Source organism: Sparus aurata, chromosome 8, assembly GCF_900880675.1.
Source record: "Sparus aurata chromosome 8, fSpaAur1.1, whole genome shotgun sequence".
NCBI classification, from domain to species: domain Eukaryota; kingdom Metazoa; phylum Chordata; class Actinopteri; order Spariformes; family Sparidae; genus Sparus; species Sparus aurata.
The window spans coordinates 7,474,114-7,490,053 of record NC_044194.1 but is presented as its reverse complement, the minus strand read 5'-3'; the positions used below and the strand labels follow the sequence as shown (position 1 = coordinate 7,490,053).

Sequence of the window (15,940 nt, the reverse complement as noted above, 5' to 3'; positions counted from 1 at the left end):
GGTGTGAGATGTGGAGCATGTTAAGACGCTTAAAACACAGTGTAAAGTTCTGACCCCATGCTGTTAGCGTTCAATGCTAAGTCTCCGTTCACGGAGCTCTGTAATGGCTGGACCATGTGTTCGCGTCTTCGGTACTGGCAAGTCAAGGGTAGCTTGAGCAATGAAGCTGCATGTTTAAATCGACCGAAGTTCTCCTTTAATTTGGAAGAAAATGCAACTTTCTTGACTTTAAAAATTATTTTTGAAATTCACAAACAACACGCAATTTTCAAAATAAGGGCTCATGAGGTAAACCGGAAGGAGAGTGACATCAGCTGTATGTATTCAACAGGTGACCAATTCTTACATACTGCACCTTTAAAGGATCACTTCTGAGATAAAACACCCTCCTCATCACTTAACAATCCCTTGATGTGTCACTAACTGTTATGAAAAAGCACTCAAAGTATCTACTTAGTTCAGTGTTTGCTGCTGAAGATGTGAAAAACGGGGTTAGATAGTCAGATTTGAACGCACCACTCAAAGCACGAGACGTTTTTGATGATTACTAGGCAACGGTGTTGAAAAAACGTCCGCGTGGAGCTGGCAGCAGTATAAAAGCTCCGTGTCCGGTTTGTCAAGCCTTCACAGTGATGGAGGAGAAACACACACACGCCAGGTGGGAGCTGACAGCAGGCAGCTCGTTGCGCAGCTCTCAGGTCAGCCGTTAGCTGCTCTCCGGCCACAGATGTGTGCGAGTTTGTTGAATCATGCGTGTTGACAGCGGCGGTGCTAGCTTACACCACCGCGGTAGCTGCAATTTACGACCAGATGTCTGACATTGCCCGGGAATGGATGGACCGTGTTCACACGCTGTAAAAACCGGGACCAGCTGAAGAAAGTCGGGCAGATTTCGCGGGGGTACGCCGTCGTGTCGGACTTTGTTTACCGTGTTGGTTGAATCCACATATTCTCCCCAACACTGCTTTTGTTTTTCTTTTTTTCTTCTTTTTTTTTTTCTTTTTTTTTTTTACGTTTCCTGGCACTCGACGACTGGTAGGATAATACTATAAATGATGAAGTTTAAGCCCAACCAGACCAGGACGTACGACGGAGAGGGGTTCAAGAGAAGAGCGGCGTGTTTGTGCTTCAAGAACGAAAAAGAGGACGAGGTAAGCGGCGTGTCGATGGCGCAAGTTAGTTGTTAAAGCGGTCGTCACTGGAGAAGGAGGGGGGGCATTTTACTAACACTTTAATTTCTGACAAAGCCCAAAGTTTTTGTGAAACACGCTCTTAACACAGGCTAGGCTGTTAAGTGTTATATTGTGAGTATATTCAGCTCAGCAGCGCCTTTTTAATTGATGTTTTGGACTAGAGGCGAGCATAACATGGCCTGAGATATTCTACCTACTGAACAACAGGGAGTCAAAACAAGCTGGCACCCACTGTAACACCCAGCAGGAGACCATCATTTTTCATTTCCTGTCCAGGAGGAGATCCAGAAAACTCATAATTCATAAAGACAGGGCTTCCTCAGCAGTGTGTCCTGACACTCCTACACACTGAAGAATTTATTTGATTTACATATTTATACTCTCATAAAATGTGTTGCCACATCTTTTATCAGCCTGCAAACACCTCCTGTCACTATAAACCAAAATTCTCTCAGGGAGGTGGTGTCTGGTTTCTAACTTGGTTATTTTACAGAGTAATTTACTTATCAACACTTGTCATTGTGATGACTAATCTTTTGGTCCTGCACTCCTGTTGCTGCTGCATTTCCTCCCAACATCCCATCTGGGATCATGTTTCTTGCGTGCTCTGAGCTAGTGTGATGGAAATGTAGTGCAGTGACTTGATTCATATTCAGTCTTTATTTCATGATGTATCATAGAGCAAAATGTGCAAAGGCAGGACTTGATTGCACACACCTGCTTTAAAATATTGCATTCAGACTGTCTACAATTCTATTATTAAAGGAGCATTGTGGTAGTATTAGGGAATAAATCAGAAAAGAAGGCTCTTTATTTTATTGTCTTATTTATGCCTTAACAAACTAAATAAACAAAGTGACCTTAAAGGACAATACAGTTTCATACTTTTTTACTTTTATATGTGGTGGACCCTGCCACCTTTCTAGCTTCAGCCAGTGTTCTGGGGACCTAATTTTCCTCTGAGAGCAGCTTGTTTATTAAGTTAATGAAAAAAATACACATTTCTGAGTTTGTGTTGTTGCCAGTTTAAGATAATCTTGTAAAATAATAAGACATTTTGTGATTATATATGTTTTCTTTGATGCTGCAGAGATTAGAAGGATATTTTTGTTACATTTTTAAGGCTGAGTTGGCATGAAGTAGTTAAACACAGGGGGTGGATGAGGAGCTGTGTCATATCGCAACGTGTCTGCCCAGTGACGGCAGCCCATCTCTGGACCACATGTGATGGGGGGAGTGGGGTCGCAGGGGCCTGGCTGGGGGCTGAGTGTTACACTGCGTGCTAAACACCAAGTGACCTATCAGCTGCAATTTATAGAAACAAGGTGCCGGCACTTTCTGTCCCCTGACCGATTTACTTTCCTGCTCCTCGTGCTTCCCCCCCCACGTCCTGGTCATCTGTTACAGAGTGCTGACATCTCCTAAAAGTCACGTCGATTATTGTTAATTGCGCTTGAAGTTGATGAACTGGTCTCATATGGCTTGGCTTGTGTGTCATTATCACTGCTTTGCTTTGATTGCATGTGTCACTCTTTATGTGGTAAGCTATCCGTCCAGGCTGCATGCCTGTTTTACAGTCACTTCCTCAACATGTCAGCTGGAGTCGAGGAGGCAGAAAAATACTAGGCTGGATGACTTCACATTGGTTGTAGAACAATAATACCATCTGCCCATATGAGAAGAAAACATTATTATTATTATTATTATTATTATTATTATTATTATTATTATTAAATGGTATTTTCTGTAACTGGCATATAACATTATTTAAGTAATCTGGTAAATTGGTCTTGCATAGGGCTGCAACTTATTATTTTCATTGTCAAGAAATCTGTCAATTATTTTCTTCAAAAATCAATTAGTGGTTTGGCCTGTAAAATGTCAGAAAATGGTGAGAAGTTTTTCCCCAAAGACCAAGATAACGTCCTCAAATGTCTTGTTTTGTCCACAACCCACAGACATTCAGTTTACTGTAACAGAGGAAAGAAATCAGATAATTTTGATTTATTACTATTTTAAAATCCTCTAACCAAATCAAAATAGTTCAAATGAATTGAATACTTGCATAATTGATTAATTGAATAATCACTTTGGCTCTTGTCTTACAGTATAATTAACTCCTTGCCTCATGATACAGTTTCTAGCTTAGTGTATAATATATGTTGACAGTATGTTAGCTGTGTTGATCACCCTAAAGCTGATGTGGACACTCGAAGCTCCTCCTCACACTGAGCTCTGTCTCACTGAGGTGTGTGGAGCATGCCGGGGTCATTAACCTCCTCTGCTGAGCCTTTTTGTTGTCATACTGAAAGGCAACTGCTGATCCAGTGGTTTTAGAGCGCAGGCCTACGTGTTCCGCATGGCGTTTGTGTGAAATTGCGCATGCATGTGTGTGTGTTGTGTGCATTTGTGTGAGTGAGACAGCTGCCAGTGTTTCCGCAGTGTGCAGGGCTGCACGGATAGTTTATGGGGCAGAGATTAAAATAAGACTCATCTCTGTTCTCATCCTCTGCAGCTATTAATTTGCCACCTCATTATCAGTCATGACGCAGCAAAATCTTCACACCACATTAATGTGACATACAGTTTTGTGCTCCTTTTTAAGACATTAGATAAATCAGTTTTTATTTCTAATCAGTTTAGATCACTTTGTAAAACTTGTAATGCCGGTGAATACTTTTTATTGGTGCAGTATTCTGGGTTGGCTGGAGCAAATTAAATATGTAGACGTCTGCTTCATTATTGATTTAAAGGAGACACATTCTCCTTTCTTGTTTTTTCTTTCCCCATTCTTCAGTGTGTTACAGAGGTTCTTGTGCATGTAAAAGGTTTTGAAAGTTTAAAAAGTCCTCACCAACAAAAGCCCCTCTCTCCCACGGAAAACACTGCTCCTGAAACGCCTCGTCAGTAGTCAGTAGTGACTTTGTGACATCACACTACGTCACGGAGTCACACATCTGCATAATTGATGCTTAAATTGACAGAAGAAATGAAGCTAACTGGAATCTTAAAAACACGAAAAAGGCCTACTGGAGGTATGGTGAACAGTGCTGGCTCAGGCGTGTTTGAGCTGACCAATACCTGCATACTGGGCGTTCCAGGAGGCGGGCCTTAAAGAGACGGGAGCTAAAACAGAGCATCTGAGACCGGGAGGGAATAAAGTGCTGCAGCACTGGACAGTATGATAAAACTGATGTGTTTTTGAGCATTACAGCATATCAGCCTATTCTAGCAGCAACTCAAAATAAAATTATGAAAACTGATTTTGCATTTAAAAAAGGAGAGCATGCTCATTTTAGTAGAAATATGTAACATTCTTTTTCATCCTTTGGCTTCTATATATTTTATTTTTTATATAATCGTCTATAGTTTATATATTTCTGTGAAGAGTAGGACCAGTGAAAGATCAAGCTCTGCAGGATTTAGTGAGTAAGCCAAATTCACTTTACTGATAGTGATGCATGACAGAAAGAATCACGTATATCCACTAAGTGGGCCTGATATCCATACATAAATATTGACAGAGTTGCCTGTGTTAATCTTCTTGTCATCTTCTCTAGAGAGTTTGTATATGCAAGGACGAACACAAAGAGAGTTTGTCACACCCATATGCATTAAATTGTTTGCATAAATGATCCGAAACATGTAAACAGATTAACAGGTTATCTTTGTGTGTATAATGTGCTGATTCAGGTTGAGGTTTATGTCTGAATAAGCTAAACTCACAGTGAGACTGTTTAAAATAATGTTTGTATGAGTCCTGAGATTGCTCGTGGTTTTTATCTTTATCTTGACCTGCTTACAGCATGAGTTACAGCCAAGGGTCACACAGTATGAAGTTTCACTCATCACAGTACTTTCTGTTGCAATTGAGACCAGCTTTGACAGCAGTGAAGATGTTGTCATTAGTGCTCTTCACAAATCTTCTGCCATGTTTCCACTATCAGGTCTCAGCAGGCATGCAGGCGCCTCTTAACATTTGGGAAACCTTTTCTGGGACAGTTGTGTTTGTCCGCAGTGAATAAAGTGCAAATAGTTGATTTCTGGTGCAGTTTTTAACCTTACCTTTGCTTTCAAGAGAGCTACTATAGGAGAATGTAGAGGCTGCATATGTCTCGTAGAATTCAGAAAGCATTCACAAGTGAACTTAATGTGGGTCAGTGTGATGCCAGATGGGGTTTAAGGTCAAGTGACCGCTTCTCCTGAGGGGCACTGTGCTCAAAAAAGACCCAACTACATGCATTTGAGGTCAGTTAAACATAGTGCGGGGCTTCAGTTACATTATTTCAGATTAGACTGATGATTTGTCATCTCTTTTGTCATGTTTTATAGCTTCTCAAGCTTTTAATGTTTTATTTTTTCCATTTTAAATAAAAGTTTAAAGTACTTTTATGCAAATTGTGGCTGAAATACAGCACTACAATGTTATGTGTGTTATGAACATTTTTCGGAGAGGTTTTTACATTTTTTAAATCAACATTAGAGCGTCCATCTTAAAGTGTAAAGAGACAGTTCTTGGCACTGCAATAGCAACTTGGTTACAGCTAGCTGGCTGCTATCCAAAGCAAAAAACAATCCTAAGTATCCCAATTTGACCAGGTAACCCCAATCTCAGTGATATGAAAAGGCAGAGGGAAACTTGGTTGTATTATTAATGTGCAGGTTTTGTTACTTATTGATCCAGTAGAAAGAATGCCAGTTCTGAACCGTAGTATGTCCTGCTGGTGAGGGAAAACGCATATTGATGATGGAACAGACTTTGAAACGACAATCGAGCACTCTCCATCGAGTGAATACTCGTCAATTCACTCTTGTTTTATCGTGGTTTCTAACATTTTCCTCTTCACCTTCTTTGCCTCTTCCATTAGCAGAATTCTTCGTCTTTTGCAGTGAAGTGTTTCCATAGTTATTCCAATTGTCCACCCATTACCTGGGGATAGCACCATGCCTCCTGTTTTGGTTGCCTAATGCAATGCTTCATGTGGAATTGCATGGTGAAAACAAGGTTCATAGGGAACCAATCTAGATGCAGATTGCGTCATTTTCTTTTCTTTTACAGCCATAATATGGTGCAATCTTCACATTTACTTCAGAATGACAAGTAGTTGAGCAGGAAAGTGAGTTAGGGTGAAGTGTTAAATCTAAAGGTTGTTTGTTTTTCATGTGTTTTAGTGTTTTTAATGCAACATTGAACACCAGGCTGACTCTCAGTCACCTATGTAAATTATGTGGCAAAGTGTTTCTCATGCTCAGCAGCCCAGTCCACACCACGCTCATATTGCATTAAGGAAACGCACTGAATTACTGACATGACATGTGAGACGTTTCGATAAACATCCTGCCACCACCAGACACCTATAGTGGCGAGGGACACTGAACTTGGGCATGCCGTCGGCGTGTTTTTGGCACCCTGAGCTCCGTAGCAGTGACCTGACGAAGGCCTTTCTCCTTGAAGGTGATACTGGTGAGCAGCAGTCGACATCCGGACCAGTGGATCGTGCCAGGAGGAGGAATGGAGCCGGAAGAGGAGCCGTGTGGGGCCGCCATCAGAGAGGTGTACGAAGAGGTGAGCATTACTCAGTTACACATCATGTATCTGTTCTTCTACATTTTCAAATTCATCAGATTTCCAAAGGATGCTGTATGTTTTTAGTTTATTTCTCCCTCCCATTGAGCCACTTCAATTTGTGATAATACAATATGAAAATGAACTTTCAGAAATGGAAAAGGAATGGTATTTGTTAACGGGGTCAAGGTTGTAACACTATGATAATGCAGGTAACAGGTGGACTTAGCTGGTTGTGGGAACTTCCAGCCTGTGAGTTGTGAGAGTCAGCTGATTGACAGCATTACTTTCACATGCTCTGTTGTCATAAAATGAAAGGGGAAGACAAAAAGCAAACATGAACATTTGGAAAAGGACACTGTAAACTAGGTCACTTCGTGGGTCCAAAAGGTCTGTGGTGTGGAAGCCAACTCCCCACGACTCAGATGTTGGAATTCGAACTGAAATTAACACATGAATAAGAAAAAACAGTTTTTAAAACCCAGACTCAGGCCCGCATTGGCCTGGATAGAAGTATTTGGCAAAAATCCATAAATGTCCAGTTAATTGTTCTGTGCTTCAGTTAAGGGGGCTGCTGGTAGTTGGCCAAAGTGTTTGACGTGGAGTGGGCTGTAAGCTTCTGCCTTGGACAGTAGTGGTGCTGATAGCTTTTGAAGTATGGCAGTGACATTTGGGAAGGGTTTCCAGTTACCCACATCCTGTGCCTCCTAGACCAGACATGTATCTCAATATGGATGAGCTGCAAACCAACTACCGTATTCAAAACATCATGTTTAAAACCCTGCTGGGTCCATACATATGTTGTTTTTTTGCTGCTGGCTGCACCGCAAATTGCCCTCCGGGGACAATAAAGATCTCTTGACTTGATGTCCAGCACAACGACCTCATGGTTCCACCTGATGGTTATAATTTAAGCATATTTGTCAGGCTATTTTCAAATTTAATCTGTTTTTACAAAAGTGCCAGAAAATATCACTATAAAGATAATTATGTCAGTGATTAATCTTTTGTGGTTTGTTATGCCTTACTATAAACAATCACTGTGATGGTACTATCAGGTGGTGGTGGTGGTGGTTAGAGAAGGGGTTATGCACATGCAAAACATACTTTGTAGTATAGTTTAGAGTTGTAAAGTATTCCTTTATTGATATTTTGCATAAGGTGCCATTCATTAAAATCAATAAGCTGTCTTTTTATATATGGCGAGCCAGTCGCATATGACTGTCCGTCACTTCGATTGCTCCCTTTCTGGTGTGCCAGCCCAATTTAAAGGACCACAAGAATACTGTAAAATGCTTGATTTCTGAATGGGTTGTTGATGAACACAATTTTACTACAGTGCTATGCACAAAAGGAAATTTATTGCAGCTTCATTAAATTGCAGTAAATTGCAAATTGTTGGCCTATTTCAGACATATCAGTATCGCTGATATGGTGTTGATGTCAGCTGATGCCAACGTTTTGTTTTTAAAGAATACAGCGAAGAAAAGGATGTTTGGGGTGATTTTATAGCTATTACATTTCGAGTGAACTTTGGTTCAATGATGTCACTTTAGACAACAGAGTTCATTGTTAAACTGGAAAATATCCTGCCCCTGTTGCATATTTTTGTCACAAGTGAAATGACACTCAAGAGGGATCATTGCCAAAAATGTTAGGCAGGTTGTAATTGTTTACTACCTTATATCAGCATCAGCCCCAAAAACTGCCCATCAGTCGGGGCTCGAGCACGTAGTATTAAATGTGGATACAACAATCTGTTTAGCGTTTCAAGATGATCTTACTGATCCTGGTAGATCTGAAATGAAGTCTGAAGCCAGCCAGCAACACCCAATTTATTGGTTCACAAAAAGCTAATTATACATGTATCTGCTGTCTTGAAGCATGCTCCACAAGCTGTCTAGCTTTACTGACACACTCTAATATAGTGGTTCCTTTTTTTTTGGGGGGGGCGGGGGTAAAAAGGTTTGGATTGAGTGAGTACTCTCTTCTATCTCAGTGTTAATTGCCCTGAAGAGGTTCAACTATCCAGAGGATCACAAGAAAAAGCAAATGTCTGAAAACATTTTTAAGCAGGTCCTTTTCTTTCTTACTCTCTACCACCCCCCAATCCTCTCACAACCTATATTTAGAAGTTCTCATGGGGGTCCCGACCCCCCCAGGTTTTAAACCACTGCTCTAGGATATATGTCAGTTTCCACAGCTAAGTGCAGTGGCCGCAAAAATCTGTTTTGCAAAGTGTGCATAAGCAGAAATGGATCTCGACTCGTGCACTGTGCTTGTGTGAAGCCCCTCTGTGTCATCATGCTGTCACTCAGACTATGTTTAGGCCTACCTGGTCATCCCTGCCATGCTCTCTCACCGGCACGTGTCCATGCTAGGATGGTACTAAGCCGCAGGGTTTCCTGACCTGAGTGAGACAAATGTGACTGTGAGAACGTGGACACACATTAAAACAGGGACAAGCTGTACCTAATACCAAGTCACATGTTCTCGCTGTGTTGCAGCTGTATGAAAACATTGCACAGTAAGTGTTTCATTTAGATTTGTTGGCATCAGGAGGTTTCTAAAATTATTGCTAAATAACGCGTGGCAACGCAGCATGGCCACACGTTATTAAGGTGTGGGATAGAGATAATTAAGTCGTGGCCATGCGATACACAGGCAAGGGAACAAGATAATTAAGTCTTGGGCGTGTGTTATTAACGCGTCTCCATGGATGACACCAGAGCACACAACTGGAGGGCCTCCAGTTGCCCATCCCTGATATACAGCGTCACTACAAAACTGACAACTATCCCGCCACATCTTGAGCTTGTATTGGCCTTATCTTGTTCCCACACCTTAATATCGTGTGGCCATGACTTGATTATCTCGTTTCCACGACTTAATGATTAATTAAACTTAATTAAGCAATGATATTTATTTTCACCAACTTTAACTTAATAATAACAAAACAACATTGTGTGGTCACTCAAATGTAAATGTGTAGAATGGGTCCTGATTGTTTTTCTTTATTTGTGTGCAGGCTGGTGTGAAGGGGAAGCTTGGCAGACTACTCGGGATATTTGAGGTATGCTTGGCATACACAACATTATATATTATGCTGTTAAAACCCTGTGTCAGCTTAGCTGGTAAGCCTGCCATCATGCATATGATGCCTTTGCAGGTATGCCTCATGTCTCTGTGCCAGTCCTCAGGCAGCTAAACTGTTAAGTTGTTGTGTTTGTGTAGAACAGTACAGCTTATCACAGTATATGAAAGCTTTGCATGAATTGCACTGATACAGTTTAGTGCAATTACATAATGTAATGTCTTCATCCAAATTTTTGCAGCACAATCAAGACAGAAAGCACAGGACGTACGTCTACACCCTCATAGTGACAGAGACGCTGGAAGACTGGGAGGAATCTGTCAACATTGGTATGCCCCTAAGTTTCACTTTGTTATCATATAACTGACTGACGCACACACAGAAAAGTCTTTTGCAACAAGTACATCTTGTTCCCGGGGTTTACTGAACCAATTTAATTATATTTTGAAGGGGGTTTAGTCCTTTTTGTCACATAAGACTAGATCATTTTCACTATTTAGCAAGTAATTTGGGGCCTCTCAACCTACTGCACTGAGGTGAAATTGAAGATGACACCACACTTTCTGTTTACATTCAGTGTAAATGGAACACAGTGTACACAGATTGCAGTGTGTGTATCCTTGAGGTCCAGGAAATGTGAGCTTTGCTAATAGTAAAAGACTTGCAAAGCCGTTTTTTAAGTATCAGACAGTTATACTTATTTTATCAGATTTTTATATTTGAGCACTTAAAGATTTTAATCCTTTCTAGTGTGTGCTTATTTTTTAAGACAACCCATCCACCTGACAGGTGTGGCATTTCAAGATACTTATTAAACAGAATAATTATTACACAGGTGTGCCTTGGGCTTATTAAAACAATAGGCCACTCTAAAATGTGTCACACAACACAATACCGCGGATGTTGCAATTGGCATGCAGACCGCGGGAATGTCCATGAGAGCTGTTACCTGTGAATTGAATATTATGTTAAATATTAAAGCATCTTGATATGCCACACCTGTCAGGAGGGTGGATTACCTTGGCAAATGAGAAGTGCTGATTTATACGGATCACAGACTTCTAGAGAATAAATCTGTGCCTCTGTTGGTTCATCACCAAGCGTTCCTTTGAATGTTGCCACCACCAATTTTCACGGCAGGTATTGTGGACTTGTGAAAGCAGAAAAAGCATGGGTATCACCATTAATGTTAACAATGGCACCATTAAGTGTCCCAGTGAGCCATTTTGGTGAACATGTACAATACCAGAGCCCTGGATCTGGCTCACCTAAATGGATTGCCGCCATCATTAATATTATCCATTTCACCTGTGCTCTTCCAGCTTTGACAAGTCAAAATGTCTGCATTGAAAACGGTTAATTACAGGTAGCAGAATAGCATAAATGTGAATGAGACAAACTATATAAATCATATCATTACAGCTCATAATATTTCTGACAAATGTAGGTGATTTTGCTGTCTTCATGAGGGTACAAACAGTCCTATGTACATCACAGGTCAGAAGGTTGAGTTTGCATCAAGACCATAACGGGAAACCGTTGAGAAAGACTGTTGGGGCCTCCAGTCATCACTCTGTAAACTGAGAAACTGGGACACATACCTGTGGATGAGGTCAATGCACCTGATCTACATCGTTTACGGTCCTATCATGTTGCAACAATTTGCCATACATGCTTGTCCCATTTCTTTGACAACGATGATTGGTCAATTAATTTTTGACAAATTGACAAGTTAATCTGCAGCTGGTTTGGATTCTCCATTAATCGTTTCAGTTTTATTTTACTCAAAGAACTGCAAACGTCCATGGTTCCAGCTGCTCAACTTTGAGGAGCTTGTTCTGTTCTTTGTTTTATTTAATAGAAATCTGAACGTAGAGATTTTGGACTGTTTGATTGGACAGAATGAGTTATCTGATGATGATGATGATGATGATGAAATGTACGTTTTTAGCCCTAAAATGAATATTCTTCGCCTATCCCCTGTATCCACTGTAAACTTTCTAATGTTGCTTTATGTGGATTATGATTAGGCATGCGACCACGATTTGGTATTTTAAATCTCATACTTTTCTGGGGACTTGGTCATTTGAAACGTAAACTATTTCTGACTGGGCTGCAAAACAGTGGTCATGATAATTTACTCCCCTCACCCACAGAAATGGTTCAGCCTGTTCACGAGGGGGAGGAATGTTTGCTGTCCCCAGTTGTTTTCCAGTTACCATCACTCACCACAGCCCCCGTCCTCACTAGTCCTCTCTTGCATCGCACGAGGGCTGCGACTGAGCAGAAAGAGCTCGGCGCTACTTGTCTAATTTACTCTCCGCCCGCTGCTGAAAGGCCAGAGGTTGTGTACTTCAGGGTGTCAACATCAAGTCTCACACCACTCTCTCATAATCGCTGGCCACGCCCAAGTACTAACCAAAATGCTGTTGTGCATTGAATTGGAGGAGATGATGCGTTTAAAGTAAAGTAAAAATAACTACCAGCTGACGGTTTACTGAACAGATCGTTTTTGTGGAAGATGCTTTTTTTAGGACGGTTTGGTGACATGAGGGCATCATAAAAATGAAGTAGGTCAAGAATGTCCATACCCATTCTGACTTTAGTGCTGCAGCTTTAGTTTATTCTTGAGCATGTTCTATGTTATTGTGGTTTAGCAGTTATTTTGCCCGTTGAGCAACTTTACTCACTGCTCAATCATGTTAGTTGTGATATACTTTAAGTTCTGATCCCAACTAACATGTTATAAACACCAAGTTCACACAATAATACAAACTACAAACGGATGGCTAGTCCACTTGACACAAACTCTCAAGGAAGGCAGAAAAAAATGTATATTGAAAAGGGACCATGATATGACAATAAGAAATCTTTTACTTATAGGTTCCTGCTTAATTCTGAGCCAGTTAACAACACTGTGAAGGGAAACAATGATGGTGAAAGCAGTACTAATTATTCCCATCTATACATTGTTGTCCATTATATAGTCATGTAACCTGGTTTTGCATGGAATTACTCCCTAATGGGGTGTCTTGATTGCTAACAAAGTAGAGTGTGAGCCTGATTTACATCAGCAGCACCTTTGCTGCATTTCTTTACCTCTCTCTACAAGCAATTGAATAATAATTTAGAATAACCACTTCTTTAAAACATCACCTTTTGGCCTCAAACGGGACTCAAACCTTAGTTGCCTGGGTGAAAGCCATTCACACTGGCATGCCTCACCTTTCTGTTTCTCTCCACTAGAAATTGAATCTGCTTTCTTTATGTATTTTATAAAGTTTGCCAAAAAAAAGAAGCTTGTGTTTAGAATAATTTCATCTGCAATGCCATCATACCAGCATATGAGCTGCGTGTGGAGGAAGCTTGTTGGTAAATATTTAGCACAATGACGACAACCACCGAACAACATCACAACAATCAGGTGCACATATACAAGTTTGTTTCTTTTTCTGCAAGGTATCTGTGGTTGTCGGTAGGCAGGAGGGGACGAGTGGGCGGAGATTGTAAGCGAGTTAATCGATTACAGGTGGCGTCGTACTCTCGGACAGATGTAAAGTTACAAAATGCTAAAATGGGTTGGCAAATGTGCTTGGGTGGGCACTTATATACCTGGCATACCACTAAAGTAACATCTATGTGTGGGAAACACTACTGCATCTCCATAAAGGCATGTATGCCAAGGTAAGCCAGACAGTCACCCTCAAACACTGACCTCTAGTGGATCGGCAGGTCCATTACACGCTTTGGCATTCGAGTGCTGATTCGTCAGCAGGATGGAGGCCTACTTAACGGGCTTTGATTAAAGTACTAGCTGGATTGCCAAACAGCTTCTGAAACTTCTCGTCCCACGTCTTTCTGACATCTACATCTCTCATTTTTTGTAACTTTCCATTGCTGTCTCAAAGTGGGTAACAGAATTTGTCTAGACAACTGCCAACATTTTGAGTATAATCCCCAATTGCAACACAGACATTTACCTGTCAATCAGTGTTAGCCAACTTTTCCTTTTCTTGAATGTTTCCACAGGGAGAAAGAGGAAGTGGTTCAAAATTGACGAAGCCATCCGGGTCCTGCAGAGCCACAGACCTGTCCATGCAGAGTACCTACGCAGGCTCACAAACACCTGTAACCCCACCTGCAGTCCTGTGTGTAGCCCGACTAACGGCAACACCCCGAGCTCCCAAGTGACGGACAACAACACACCTCACTATGTTGTTTGCTCCACACAGGGCTCACATCTGGTCAAGAGATAGGACCATCACCAGCAGCTAGCGGCTCCTCTAACAGGACACCAGGATGGACATATCTGGAAAAGACTTCTGCATTGATTGCATTACTAACGCAGCCTCTTAATATGTACAAGATGGACTTCCTTGAACTTGATTTGACACTGGTTCCAAGTGGGCTTGAAGAGTGCCAAAATGTTATCCAAGTGTATTTAAGATTTTATATGGATATTTTTTAACAACCATCACCAGCTACATAGAGCAAATGTGTAAAGCAAGGTAAAGGTCCTTTTTTTTTTAGTCCTATATGCTGAATATATTTGACTAGCAGTGCACTGAGCTTTTGGGTGGTTTCCTGGAAGCCAGTACTGGGAAGTGTTTGCCCTCAAAGGAAGTCATATCCCCACAGTGACTCAGTGCCAAATAATGCCCTTCTGCAAGCCGTTCTGAAGACAAGTAGCTACATTTGTGTGGACATTTGATTACAATTCAGTTTTTGTGAATTATCATGACTTTCTGGGAGTTAAACTAATGTGATCTTGGTGTAGCTCAAGTCCTGTGAGGTATTTTGCCTCAAGGGAGCTGAGGGCAAAGTCTGTTTGGATTCAAGTGCGAGCAACATTGCTCCTCCTGTAATTACTACCTTTAAAAGTAAACAGTATGGTATCATCTCTGATCACTAGTAACAGCGGTACACCAAAATACAGATGAGATGAATATCAGCACACTGGAATGGAGTTTTACATAGTCCTTCTTCAAACATCCTTCATTTGTACATATATTTAATGTTGTCAGGCTGAACAAATTTCAGTATATTGGCACAGTTCAATAAATATAAGCTTTTGTATCGTGGAACAAAACTTGCAAATGTGCCAAAGAAAGCACGCATTCAACACTACGAACAGACTATCATACAAAACAATACATATCTTCTGAAAATGAATCATGAATATAAAGTGTTTTCGGACAAATGTTGAGTCTTGTTAAAGGTGCAATATGTAAGAATTTTAGTTGAAAACATTGAGAATATTAACTGCATTTATCAACAGAATGTGAAGAGATGAGATGACCTGTGTGATGCAGAGATACCTGCTGTGGTTAGCACCCAGTCTGGACCACTAGCACGAAGGCTAACTAGCTAACAGCAGCTACAGATAGCAGTTAGCGGTTACTCTGGTGATATGCTGCTCCATGTTTGTTTTGAATTTGACACCTGGCTGATTCTTACATATTGCATGTTTAATGTCTGAGAAGACAATAAGGAGGCCTTTGGTTTTTTTCTTCTGTGTTATAAGTGCCTTTTTACAATCACAACAGTAAATTGTGTTTATTTTCTAGACACTGTGCACCTTAATGACTGGAGGACATACAATCTGCCTTACACACTGTCAGAACCAGACCCTTACTGTTCTCAGCTGTTAGATCCAAACAAAAGGATGATGAAGGAAACTTGGGATTGTTGTTACAATTGAATGTACATTATTTAGTATGTATTGACTACATGTATTTATTTGTGTTTCATCTGGGATCACCCCTTCCCATCACGTACAGGAAAACTATTACAGGAAGTCATGGTCAGTGTGAAGGCCAGACTCTTTTTTTTTGTTTGTTTGTTTGTTTGTTTGTTGTTTGTTGTCAACATCCCAGAAGAAGCTAATTATGTAATAAATTCAGTTTGTTGACCATCATTAGCCCTTGTTCTTAAGGAGCCTGGGAAATTGATTATTATAATTAACTCCCCTTTTTTTCTATGTGTGACTGGAATACTCTGCTGTGCACCATCATGTTGTGTGTGTATATATAAAACATCAAAAATAAAATGTTTTGATCGTCCACAGTGCCACGCTTTGATCAGTGA

The 15,940-nt window shown here is 40.8% G+C and overlaps 1 protein-coding gene across 1 annotated transcript; it reads left to right on the top strand.

Moving 5' to 3' along the window:
- The first annotated feature begins 563 nt into the window (after positions 1-563).
- nudt4a (nudix (nucleoside diphosphate linked moiety X)-type motif 4a) lies at positions 564-15,915 on the top strand. The gene is made up of 5 exons (XM_030424619.1): positions 564-1,151; positions 6,649-6,759; positions 9,788-9,832; positions 10,095-10,182; positions 13,883-15,915. Exons 1-5 carry the CDS (start codon positions 1,053-1,055, stop codon positions 14,107-14,109), a joined length of 570 nt encoding a protein of 189 aa, XP_030280479.1. The 5' UTR covers positions 564-1,052; the 3' UTR covers positions 14,110-15,915.
- The last annotated feature ends 25 nt before the right edge of the window (positions 15,916-15,940 follow it).

Bases quoted from the DNA above. Each gene is read 5' to 3' on its own strand.
- nudt4a (XM_030424619.1), top strand. From the start codon at position 1,053: ATGATGAAGTTTAAGCCCAACCAGACCAGGACGTACGACGGAGAGGGG. The intron at 6,760-9,787 runs GTGAGCATTACT...ATTTGTGTGCAG, and splicing joins TCAGAGAGGTGTACGAAGAG to GCTGGTGTGAAGGGGAAGCT. The intron at 9,833-10,094 runs GTATGCTTGGCA...AAATTTTTGCAG, and splicing joins GACTACTCGGGATATTTGAG to CACAATCAAGACAGAAAGCA.